This window comes from Pristiophorus japonicus, chromosome 11, assembly GCF_044704955.1.
Source record: "Pristiophorus japonicus isolate sPriJap1 chromosome 11, sPriJap1.hap1, whole genome shotgun sequence".
Taxonomy (NCBI): Eukaryota; Metazoa; Chordata; class Chondrichthyes; family Pristiophoridae; genus Pristiophorus; species Pristiophorus japonicus.
Genome location: NC_091987.1, coordinates 116,026,571 through 116,039,663, shown reverse-complemented (window position 1 = coordinate 116,039,663; position 13,093 = coordinate 116,026,571). Strand labels below are relative to the sequence as shown.

Genomic DNA, 13,093 nt, shown 5'->3' with positions numbered 1-13,093 from the left:
AAGTACCTGAACTAGATCCTGTAGGATAAATGTTATATCCTATAAAATGTGTAGGGTCTTATGAAATATAAAGGGAATCTGGAGGACAATTTGACAGTTTCATATAATTTGTGGGTTAACGAGACGATGGCAGGTACACAAATCCTCATTTAACACAAAACATTTTCCCTTCAGATTGTTGACTGCTCACCTGAAGGGACTGACATACTGGGATTTGTTTTCAAACATGGTCCAACATTTCACCCAAGAATTATCACCAGCACGCTTTTATCGACACCAACACCTTGGCTGCCCGTGCTTGCTAACATCGCACCATCACACCTACACCGCGAATAGGCAGTCTCCAGAGAATACAACCGCTACACCAGCAAAATCATGCCGATCCAGACCGATTTGAACAACCTACCTCTAACCCGTCTCAAACTTAGAAGGCCATTTTGGACCATCACTGAAGCCCATCAGTGATCTCTCCTCGGCCTTGATGACCGATGGCAAAATGCTTGGGAGAACTGTGATATATGGAATGGATTCCTTATAGAGGACCCCACAGTACAACCTGAAGGATCAAACATTCCTTGCAAAAAGTGGACAATCATCAACTGCTTCAGAACTGGTCATGGTACATGCTGCCACCTTCTCCTTGGACAGAAGATTAAAGCATCCCCATCATGCGATTGTGGTGCTCCTAATCAGATCCTGGAGCATATCATTGAGCAAATACCCTCAGAAGAAATTCGCGGCAACCGAAAAGATATCCATGCTGTTACACCGGAAGCTTTGACCCGGATATCTGACTTAGATATTGACATTTGATTTGCTTTGCTACTACCATATGAAAGAAGAAGACCCAAGTGTACTTTCTTCATTGATGCAGCGTGCATTGGCAGGCTATTTGGTCACAAAGGGCATCACAAATAGGCTTGAACTTGTCCTTTCCCAGTGTCTGTATCTATGTATTTTGCTGCAGGGATCACAGAGGACAGGACTCCTTCCTGCTCATCCCCCTCCCTAGCCTGGGGTCAATAGCAGCACCACCCTGGTGGAAATCAGCTATATCAGCACAAACATTGGACTTGCTGGTCTGTATGGTTCACTTATGGCTTTGCTGATAAGCGATCAAAGTAATTTTTCTAATTCCCCCATTTAAAAGTTTTGGTATTTGGCCATGGCTATCAATGAACTCTATTAGTCACAATTATATTTTTATGAAATGTAATTTTGGTTGGAAAATTCATACTGAAACCTGAAAAAACCCAAATGTGGTCAGTTCTCCTTTCAATGTTCTTCCTTTGTTCCCGAATGCTTCATCCTGAAAGCTCTTTAATGCATCCTGACTCGATTGAAATCAAGGCTCATTGCACCACCTGTTGCTTTTATTCTTTCCCAGGGCCTTAAAACTACTTATACAAGTAAGCCTTCCCTTCCTCCTACAATCTGCACCCTTTTAAAACCCATGTTTGGGGCCATCTTGCCACTAATTCTTGATTTAGCTCATCCTCTCCTCAACCTTGATGATGTCCTGCAGTATAATCCTTGTTTAGGTCTCTCAATTTAAAAAAATAATGGAAAATGTAATTCCTTTGTTGTTAATAGGAAGGCAAATATGGAATGGCTGAACATGGATTAATGGACTGAGAGAAAAGAAGGCGATTTCTATTGTTGCTCAAACTTGATAACATTCGTGCTTATGGAGGTAGGTTTATCGTTGCCCTAAGTTCTTAAATATTCACAAGTGTGCAGAGGACCCGCTATGACTTCCCCCCCTGAAATTAAACCTGTTAACATAATTTAACAATATTTTATCCAACCAGTCAAGTTCAATTAATAAAATATCTGATGCAAACAACCAACACCCATTAATAGCATACCAATTAACACCAATCCTGATCTAAATAGTAAATTGCAATTAAAGGAACCTATGATCCGACATCCAACTCAGCATAGCATGGGCCAATTCATGTACCTGTCACTGCATTACAGAAACATTCTGAAGCAGCATTAAACTGGAACGTCTAATATTAATCTAGGTAGAAAATGTTCCCAGTTAATTAAATTTTCAGACCACAGCATACCAATTAATAGCTACCCACCTAACATGCCAAAAACTATTTCATAAGAACATAAGAAATAGGAGCAGGAGTAGGCCATACTGCCCTTCGAGCCTGCTCCATCATTTCATACGATCATGGCTGATCCGATCATGGACTCAGGTCCACTTCCCCGCCCGCTCTCCATAACCCCTTATCCCCATATCGTTTAAGAAATGGTCTATTTCTGTCTTAAATTTATTCAATGTCCCAGCTTCCACAGCTCTCTGAGGCAGCGAATTCCACAGATCCACAACCCTCAGAGAATAAATTTCTCCTTATCTCAGTTTTAAATGGATGGTCCCTTATTAAAGATTATGCCCTCTAGTTCTAGTCTCCCCAATCAGTGGAAACATCCTCTCTGCTTCCACCTTGTCAAGCCCCTTCATAATCTTAAGTTTCGATAAAATCACCTCTCATTCTTCTGAATTCCAATGAATAGACGCCCAACCTACTCAACCTTTCCTCATAAGTCAACCCCCTCATCTCTGGAATCAATCTTGTGAACCTTCTCTGAACTGCCTCCAAAGCAAGTATATCCTTTCGTAAATATGGAAACCAAAACTGCATGCAGTATTCCAGGTGTGGCCTCACCAATACCCTGTACAACTGTAGCAAAACTTCCCTGCTTTTATACTCCATCCCCTTTGCAATAAAGACCAAGATTCCAGTGGCCTTCCTTATCACTTGCTGTACCTGCATATTAACCTTTTGTGTTTCATGCACAAGTACCCCCAGGTCTTGCTGTACTGCAGCACTTTGCAATTTTTCTCCAGTTAAATAGTATCTTGCTCTTTGATTTTTTTTCTGCCAAAGTGCATGACCTCACACTTTCCAACATTATACTCCATCCGCCAAATTTTTGCCCACTCACTTAGTCTGTCTATGTCCTTTTGCAGATTTTGTGTGTCCTCCTCACACATTGCTTTTCCTCCCATCTTTGTATTGTCGGCAAACTTGGCAACGTTACACTCGGTCCCTTTATCCAAGTCGTTAATATATATTGTAAATAGTTGGAGTCCCAGCACTGATCCCTGCAGCACCCCACTAGTTACTGATTGCCAACCCGAAAATGAACCATTTATCCCTACTCTCTGTTTTCTATTTGTTAGCCAATCCTCTATCCATGCTAATATATTACCCTGAATCCTGTGATCTTTTATCTTGTGCAGTAACCTTTTATGTGGTACCTTGTCAAATGCCTTCTGGAAGTCCAAATACACTACATCCACTGGTTCCCCTTTATGCACTCTGTTTGTTACATCCTCAAAGAATTCTAGCAAATTTGTCAAACATGACTTCCCCTTCATAAATCCATGCTGACTCTGCCTGATCGAATTTTGCTTTTCCAAATGTCCTGCTACTGCTTTTTTAATAATGGACTCCAACATCTTTCCAACCACAGATGTTAGGCTAACTGGTCTATAGTTTCCTGCTTTTTGTCTGTCTCCTTTTTTAAATAGGGGTGTTACATTTGCAGTTTTCCAATCTGTTGGGACCTCCCTAGAATCCAGGGAATGTTGGTAAATTACAACCAATGCATCCACAATCCCTGCCACTACTTCTCTTAAGACCCTAGGATGCAAGCCATCAGGTCCAGGGGATTTAACCGCCTTTTAGTCCCATTATCTTACTGAGTACCACCTCCTTAGTGATTGTGATTGTGTTAAGTTCCTCCCCCCTATAGCCCCTTGACTATCCACTGCTGGAATATTATTAGTGTCCTCTACCGTAAAGACTAATACAAAATATTTGTTGAGAGCTTCTGCCATCTCCATGTTCTCCATTACTAATTTCCTGGTCTCGTCCTCCAAGGGACCAACATTTACTTTAGCCACTCTTTTCCTTTTTATATACCTATAGAAACACTTGCTATCTATTTTTATATTTTGTGCTAGTTTACATTCATAGTCTATCTTCCCTTTCTTAATCATTTTTTTAGTCATTCTTTGTTGGCTTTTAAACACTGTCCTCCCATTAGTTTTGGCCACATTGTATGCCCTTGTTTTTAATTGGATACCGTCCTTTATTTCTTTAGTTAGCCACGGATGGCTCTCTTTTCTCCTACACCCTTTCCTCCTCACTGGAATATATTTTTCTTGAGAGTTGTGAAATATCTACTTAAATGTACACCACTGTTCATCAACTGTCCAACACCTTAACATATTTTCCCAGTCCACTTTAGCCAACTCAGCCTCATACCTTCACAGTCTCCTTTATTTAAGCTTAGTACGCTGGTTAGAGATCCAACTTTCTCACCCTCCATCTGAATTTGAAATTCAATCATGCTATGATCACTCATTCCAAGGGGATCCTTTACTAAGAGATTGTTTATTAATCCTGTCTCATTACACAGGACCAGATCTAAGATAGCCTGCCCCCTGGTTGGTTCCGTTACATACTTCTCAAGGAACCCATCCCTTTCGCACTCTATGAACTCCATATTTGTCAATGAATTAACATATTTGGCTGAATTTTCTACGGTTGCGGGCGCGGCCAGTGGCAGGTCGGGTGGGAAAGTTTTATTTTTTGCAGTGGGTCGAGAACCCCCGCTGTCAACTCGCTCCCACACACCTTTCCCACAGGCGCATCTGTCAGTGTGGAGCTGACCCGTCCTGCAGCGGCGGGTGACCCAATTGAAATCATTATGACGTACTTTACTGGCACTTCAGAGCCATTTCCCCCTACTTTTTACATTTTCCTGCATGGTCACGGGATTCACCCAGCTTGGGAACCATGTCTGTCTACTGAGGCGTGAGCTCTGTAGCCATTGCTCCAGCTGATTACTTGACAGCATGGAAAACAAACCAAAATAAAAACATGTTGATGGAGATTCTGTTCTACTTGAAAAGTCACTGGTAAATGTTAATTTGTCACTGGCCATTCTCGGCTGTTGCTTTCCAACTGTACAGTAATTGCAGTGAATTGATCTGCACTATAAAAATCGAAGAGTGACGTCAGCAAGGTCCAGGTCGGTGATCGGCGTGTGGACAGATGCAGCAGGAGCGGTGAGGTCGGGGCGAGGGAGCTGTGGGAGACTGTGGAGGGATGTAATCGGGGCCTAGGGGAGGCATGAGTTCGGGGTCAGGGGCCGAGGGGCAGCATGGACCAGCTCACTGCGATATGTGTGTGCACTGGATCCGTGCAGCAGAGCAGATCTCCAGTTGTCTTAGGTAATCCTTGCCACTGGACCAAGACCTAGCTCTGTCAAGCCCGTGTGGTGGCTGGTGTGCAACGGCCACCATACGTTAAAAAAATCCACGCACAGGCATTTTCCGCCCTTCAGCATGCAGTTCGGGTTCTTCTTTTGAAACACCTCTGAACTCACCCTTTTTTTGGGGTGGAATCAAGTCATCCTCGTTTCGAGGGATCACCTATGATGATGACTATAAAAATGATATATACCATTTAAGTTCATTTTTGTGTTGTTTCATTCAGGTTTTTCTCACAGTATAGTGTGATTGTCCAGTTACACATTAAATCAAGTTGTCAACTGTAACAATTTTATTCTCATCACTCATTCCACTGGTTCAAATTACTTTCAGTCCCTGAATATAACTAATTTTATTTTTCAGTGAATTTCTGCAGAGGTTCTCTCACTTGTCCATTGTTAACTTCAAAGGAAGAGCTACAGAAATCCCAGAAACACATTCTAAGCACCATTTACACTGTTTGTCAGGGATTCTGCAGCTCTTCCACTGAACTTGCGTAAGATTGTAAATCCACTCCTTTACAATTACATTTAAAATCTGCTTAATTTTATATATTACCTATACACACAGATCTTTTAGTTGTATCAGTTACTGATGCAAAAGCCTACAGATTTGTGACTAAGGCACCAATAACTTCCCAATTAATGTACTTTTTAAATTATGTTCTTGATCATATTTGTAGATGGAATCATATTATTTTATGATCATTTTATTTAAATATTTCTTTGTCACACATGTATAATTTTTATTATAGTATTGTAGAGTAAACATTCAACATCCACTATGTTAGATTGAATTTAAAATTTAATGTGGCCAGTGTCCCTTGGATGGATGCCGGCTGAAAATGTGTAATGAATGACGTCACCAGACCCGCTCCATCTAATTGGGCTGGATAACGTGCTGGGTGGGATTAATAGGTCCCATTAAGGTAAGTTCATTTTGTACTGCAGGATGGAGCCAGCATGGGGTTGAGACCCGCCACGGACCCACCAAGGTAAAGAAAATTCCAGCCATTATTGCAAATTGGTTAGCAGTAAGCAGACATCAGAATTCCTTGTCCAAGTACAATCCTGATCCAGACCTAAAATTTATCGACAAATTAATAATATGTCAATGAGAATTCAGTAGTATATGATTGCCTGCCCATGTCTCACCTTCGGAAGTGAAGCTCGAGAGCCAGAACTCTGTGTAGTCATTGTCAGCACCGTTGTGATGCCCAGAGCTACTCTCGCTGGAGCAGCATCCATGTTAATCCAGAACGATACCCAGGACAGAATGACAATCAGCAGACTCGGAATGTACATCTGGATTAAGTAATAGCCCATCTGTCTTTCCAAATGGAACTTCACTTCAATGCAGGTAAATTTCCCTGTGAAAGAAAAAAAGGCGTCAATAAGATAGACTTGATACACTTCCTTAAAGTTGTAGTATGTTTGTAACAGCATTCTATATTGACCTTGGTATGCCATCTTACTCATGTTTCAACAACAGCTTGTATTTATATAGCACTTTTAACATAGTGAAACATCCCAAGGCCCTTCACAAGAGCGTTAGTAGATAAAAAATGTAATCGATAATTGTATTGTCAAGTGCATTTAGGAAGTTAGTATTGCCTCAGTGTGCTTTACGTTTGAATACCAAACAGACAGAAGAAATGGCAAATATTGTTTCATTAGTAGCAGTTCAGTTGAGGATAAAAAGTAAAGCAAGTCATTGTAATCACAACCCATTCCTTAGTTGAGAGACATCCGCAACACAAATTACGCATGACTCATCACTGAATATACATGCATTCATTTTGTTCGATGTGGGAAGGTGTCATTTTGGCCAAAACTTCCAGCAGTATTGGTAACTCCCGCTGCAAAGGAAATTGCAGCACATTAATTGCTGAGGATGGGAATCCTTTTGAGGTTCTGTTTTAGATTTACCTCTTGCTCATTTGCTTACACATACAATAGACCTGGGAGACAACCTACTCTCCACGCCACCTCAGCTTTGACATGGACGGTGGCTGTCCACTCTAGAATGAGCTTCCCCCTTTGCTGCATTTGCTGCAGCAGGGGTTCCAAGGGGTTTCTATTGACTGCTGGATTGTCGCCCAGTCAGGAGGTGAAGTGGTCCCCTATGATTTGGAGGCCCCGACCTCACTTACATTTGCCAGGCGAGCCGCATGGGGCTAAAGGGGTATTCCGACATAGCTCCCCAGATTCAGCAAAAGAAACAAGGCCAGAGGATAAATCCAATTGCTAAATAAACAGACTATTTCATCATCCCAGACGCATTACCTAAGACTTAATTAGATACTCTTAAAGGTACGGGGGTTGGGACTTAACCATGAGAGTGACCTAAGATATGAGAGTGACAATAATCTAGAATAAAAAGGGTAAAAAAAACTTAAAAATTTAACATCCCTCATTAAAGGTGAATGGCAGCCTTTTAAGAGTTGCTGCCTCATTGGATTTCCAATCTCCCAGTTAATTGCACTGGTGGCTAGGCTCCTTTTGTGCAGATTTTTCATGCAGTTGGAGCCTATGAATATGCACTAGTCACACATAATTTGGTGAAGTCAGTCTCTCAGATGGTGGAGATTTTACAGCACAGAAACATGCCATTCGGCCCAACAGGTCAGTGTGTAAGCTCCACATGAGCCAGATGCAGTGGGTTTTCACACTGAAGTTTTGATTAGAATCCTGCGCATTCTGTTAGATATGGGACCCTATGTGAAATGAGTTGGAGCTGCCCCAAACAGAGTTCCCACTGGACCAGGTTCTCCTGCAGAGAATTGGCCTTAATTTGACACTAAATTGTGAATCACTCACAGGGAGACATCAGAAGTTCTGTTCGAAACCATTATTGGCCAGATCTGGATGTACTGGTGGTACTTGACAATGCCATAGCAAGGTAAAAATTACAATTAATGGGTTAATGCCTCTCTTAAAGTAGCAGAGAGAGAAATTTTGAGGGGAACACGGCAAGCATTTCCACAATAATGGCCCATATTTCCTGGGGCCTATGATTGCTTACACACAGCGTATGCAGTCGTAAGTGCCCTGCAAGTTCCGGGTTTAAGCCTGCACTGTGCATACGCGAAAACGCAGAATTTGTGATCTATCAAGTTTCAGCTTGACAGATCGAACGAATGCGCAGCAAATGGACGTCTGCTGGTGCAGGGTTGAGCTATTTGCCCAAATACTGCCCAGCGAATGCCCACAAAAGCTTTATGCTTGGTAAATGCAGGCATAAGGCCTTCTTTTACCAACGTAAGCGTTTAAATAAATATTAAATAAAACACTTTAAATGATTTAACCATACAAAAGCCTTTAAAATTAATTTAGGTTATTTTTGGCTCCTTGAAAACTGTTTACTTTTTTTTCCAAAAAATGTAATTTTTGTTTTAAATGTTTAATTAAATTGCATTTTAATTAATTTTAAACATGCAATGATTTATTTTTATTTAAGTGCTGTGAAATGTAATTTTTAGGGGATTCCAATTATGCTTATGGAGATTCCGTACATAAATGGAACCCCATACAGTATTAGGCAGTCCCTCGTATCGAGGATGATCCGCTTCCACACCAAAAAGGGATGAGTTCACAGGTGTTTCAATGAGGGACCTGACATTCCAGATCCCGAACTACATATTGAAGGGTGGAAGATGCCTGTGCGTGGATTCTTTTAACGTGGGGTGGCCGTTGCACACCAGCCACCACACAGGCTTGACAGAGCTAGGTCTTGATCCAGTGGCAAGGGTTAACCAAGACGACTGGAGACCAAGCTCTGCTGCACGGACCTAGTATGCATACATGCTCCTACTATCCATAGATCGCGGTGTGGATTGGCTCATGCTGCCCCTGGGCCCCTGCCTCTCCTGGGCCCCCATCATGACGCTCCTGGGCCCCGATCTCTCACCGCTCCTCCGTCCCGATCAAAAATGGAACAGTCAGTAACAGGACATCAATTAGTCTCCTCTTATCTTGGAGACATCAAATATCGACATACTGTTATTTGAAATATCAAAAATGGGAATCCCCCTTTGTGATTGGTGGGGCTGACCCACGTGATCCCTGTGACGTTTGCGGACCGCATGGACCCCTGGGATATGTGGGTCTTTACGCAGGCATATGCCTGAAGGCACAGGGACGTCAGTCTTCGAAGGTACGGAGGCACCAGGTAGGTGTGGAGTTCACTTGCGGTTCGGAGGCATTTGCCCACGGGAAGCCTCCGACCACAATTTCTAGCCCAATATCACTGATGGTAATTAAATAGCAAAAAGTAGAAATATGTTCCATTTGCAGCAATGACATTCCTCACTTGATGAGCATAAAATATTGAAAACCTTTTGTTGACAATACTTTTTGTTTAGGTAATGAACGGTGATGAAATTGGAGGAATTGGCTTGGAGGAATTACTGTCCCAGACAGCATAATGGAGCAGCATTGACACCAGTGCATATAGCCATTAACCCTGGGGGTTTTAGTTACCATGTCATTTCAACAGCCCATTCTAACCTACTTCCCTCATAGTGCCAAGTAGAGTAATTTTTCCAAGCCAATTCCTCTGATGATGATATTCACTAGAGTAGAGGTACACTGAACTAATGTCACAGTATCAGTTCTGTCAGGCTCAGTGAGCTACGACAAATGGAGAGGACTCCTGGTGTAGCGCTGATTATTCTGCTCAGGCCTGGTTGAGCTTTGTTCTCCAGGCATTTTAGGAGTAGCGCACTTGCTCTACATAAAGAAAAATGCTTAAAGCGATGTAAAAGGACTTCATTCACACCTGAGTAAACAGTTGAAAGGTGGAGAGTTTCTTCAATTGTGAACCAGTCTGCTGCACTCAATGTACCACTGTGATGCAGTAATTGTATCACATGCAGGCAGTTGAGAGGCATTATAACAACTACTTGTATTTATATAGCACCTTTAACATATCAAAGCATTCCAAGGCACTTCACAGGAGTATAATCAGATTTTAAAAACTGACATTGAGCCAAAGAAAGAGATATTAGTTCAGATGACTGAAAACTTGGTAAAAGAGATAGGTTTTAAGAAGAAGTGTCTTAAAGGAGGAGAGAGAGGGGGAGAAACCGAGAGGGTTCGGGAGGGAATTCCAGAGCTTAGGGCTTACATAGTTCAAGGGACAGCTGGCAATGGTGGAGCAAAGGAAGTGGTGAATACACAACAATAACAACTTGCATTTATATAGCACCTTTAACATAGCAAAATGTCCCATGGCATTAAGAGGCCATAGTTGGAGGGGTGCAGAGTTCTTGGAGGAGTGTAGGATGAGTTTACAGAGATAGGGAGCGGTGAGGTCTTGAAGGGATTTGAACATGAGGATGAGAATTTTAAAATCAAGATGTTGGCAGACCGGGAGCCAAGGTAGGTCAGTGAGAACTGGGGTGAAGATTGAGCGAGACTTGGTGCGAGTTGGAATACGGGCAGCATAATCTTGAATTTATGGAGGGTGAAAAACTGCAGGGCAGCTAGGAGAGCATTAGTCGAGTCCAGAGAAAGCAAAAGGATGGATGAAGGTTTCAGCAGCAGGGACGGAAAAGGGCGACATTACAGAGGTCGAAGTAGGCGGTCTTTGTGATGGAGAGAATATGCAAGCAATCATTTGGTGTGCAAATTACAAGAAAAAGGGAACTATTGAATAGAAAGTATTTTAAATGCTGTCTTGATGTTAAGGGCAGTCACTCTCATCTCTGGAATTCATCTCTTTTGTCCATGTTTGGACCAAGGCTGTAACGAAGTCTGGAGCAGAGTGGTCCTGAACCCAAACTGAGCATCGGAGAGCAGGTTATTGGTGAGCAAGTGCCACTAGATAGCACTATCGACAACACCTTCTATCACTTTTCTGATAATTGAAAGTAGACTGATGGGGCAGTAGTTGGCCAGATTGGAATTGTCCTACTTTTTGTGAACAGGGCATACCTGGGCAAATTTGTTGGGTAGATGTCAATGTTGTAGGTATACTGGAACTGCTTGGCTAGAGGCACGGCTAGTTCTGGAGCACAAGTCTCCAGCAGAACAGCCAGGATGTTGTTGAGTCTCATACCCTTTGCTGTATCCAGTGCGCTCAGCCGTTTCTTGATATTACAAAGGAAAAATCAAATTTGCTGAAGACTGACTTCTATGATGGTGGGGACCTCAGGACAAGGCTGAGATGGATCATCTACTCAGCACTTTTTGCTGAAGATGGTTGCAAACGCTTCAACCATGTCTTTTGCACTCATATGCTGGGCTCCACAATCAGCGAGGATGGGGATGTTCATGGAGCCTCCTCCTCCCATTAGTTATATAAAGGTCCACCACCATTTATGAATGGATGTGGAAGGACTGCAGAGCTTTGATCTGCTCCATTGTTGTGGGATCGCTTAGCTCTGTCTATAGCATACTGTTTTCACTGTTTAGTATGCGTGTAGTCCTGTGTTACAGCTTCCCCAGGTTGGCACCTTATTGTTAGGTACACCTGGTGCTGCTCTTGGCATGCTCTTTTGCACTCTTTGTTGAACGAGGATTGGACCCCTGGCTTGATGGTAATGGTAGAGTGAGGGATATGCTGGGCCATGAGGTTACAGATTGTGGTGGAATACAATTCTGCTGCTGCTGATGACCCACAGTGCCTCTTGGATGCCCAGTTTTGTGCTACTAAATCTGTTCTGAATCTATCCCATTTAGCACGGTGGTAGTGCCACACAACACGATGGAGGGTGTCCTCAATGTGAAGACGGGTCTTTGTCTCCACTATGACTGTGCGGTGGTCGCTGCTACCAATGCTGTTATGGACAGATGCATCTGCAACAGATAGATTGGTGAGGACAAGGTCAAGTAGGTTTTTTCCCCGTGTTGGTTTTCTCACCATCTGTCGCAGGCCCAGCCTGGCTGCAATGTCCTTCAGGACTCGGCCAGCTCAGTCAGCAGTCAGTCAATGGTGATGGACATTGAAGTCCTCCACCCAGAGTACATTCTGTGCCCTTGCTACCCTTGGTGCTTCATCCAAGTGGTGTTCAACATGGAGGAGTACTGATTCATGATACTGATAGGTGGTAATCAGCAGGAGGTTCCCTTGCCCATGTTAGACTTGATACCATGAGACTTCATGAGGTACAGAGTCAATGCTGAGGACTCCCAGTGCCACTCAGTGCCACTCCCTCCCAACTGTATAACACTGTACCGCTACCTCTGGTTGGTCTGCCAAGACAGGGATGGTGATGGAGGAGTCTGGGACGTTTGTGAGTATGACTATTTCAGGCTGTTGCTTGACTGTTCTGTGGAATAGCTCTCCCAGATGTTAGTGAGGAGGGCTTTGCAGGATCGACTGGGCTGGGTGTACCTTTGTCGTGTCCGAATCCTGTGGCTAATTCAATGCTGGGTGGTCCGTTCGGTTTTATTCTTATTCTTATTTTTTCTAGTAGTTTGATACAACTGAGTGGCTTGCTTGGCTAGTTTCAGAGGGTAGTTAAGAGTCAACAGGGCTGAATTGCCCTGTTTAGCGTCTCCGGGGGTGCTAACGAGACGCAAAACTGTTTTCGCCCGAGAGTGGGATGGTGGAGGGGGGAGGGTGGATGCCAGGCTGCGGCCCACCGGTAGCATCCCGGACTGTCGTGCAGTCGGCGATGACATCATCTCCATGCGCGGCGAACCCTTAGTGCCGTGCACTGACCCCTTTCCGCCCAGCGCCCCACGAGGCTGCTGCGAGTGGTGTCAGCGGCAGCCTCGTGGGTCTTGAACCAGGTCGACATCATTTGCGGGGAGGAAGTTAAAGGAGACATAGGGAGCGCTGTGCGTC

At 43.4% G+C, this 13,093-nt stretch overlaps 1 protein-coding gene across 2 annotated transcripts in view; it reads right to left on the bottom strand.

Annotated features, from left to right (window-relative positions):
• glra2 (glycine receptor, alpha 2) overlaps positions 1-13,093 on the bottom strand; it is a 536,786-nt gene that overhangs the window by 134,506 nt on the left and 389,187 nt on the right. For both annotated transcript variants that reach the window (XM_070893913.1, XM_070893914.1), the window contains exon 7: positions 6,454-6,668. In XM_070893913.1, coding sequence (XP_070750014.1) covers positions 6,454-6,668 — 215 coding nt within the window. The remainder of the gene's footprint in view (positions 1-6,453; positions 6,669-13,093) is intronic.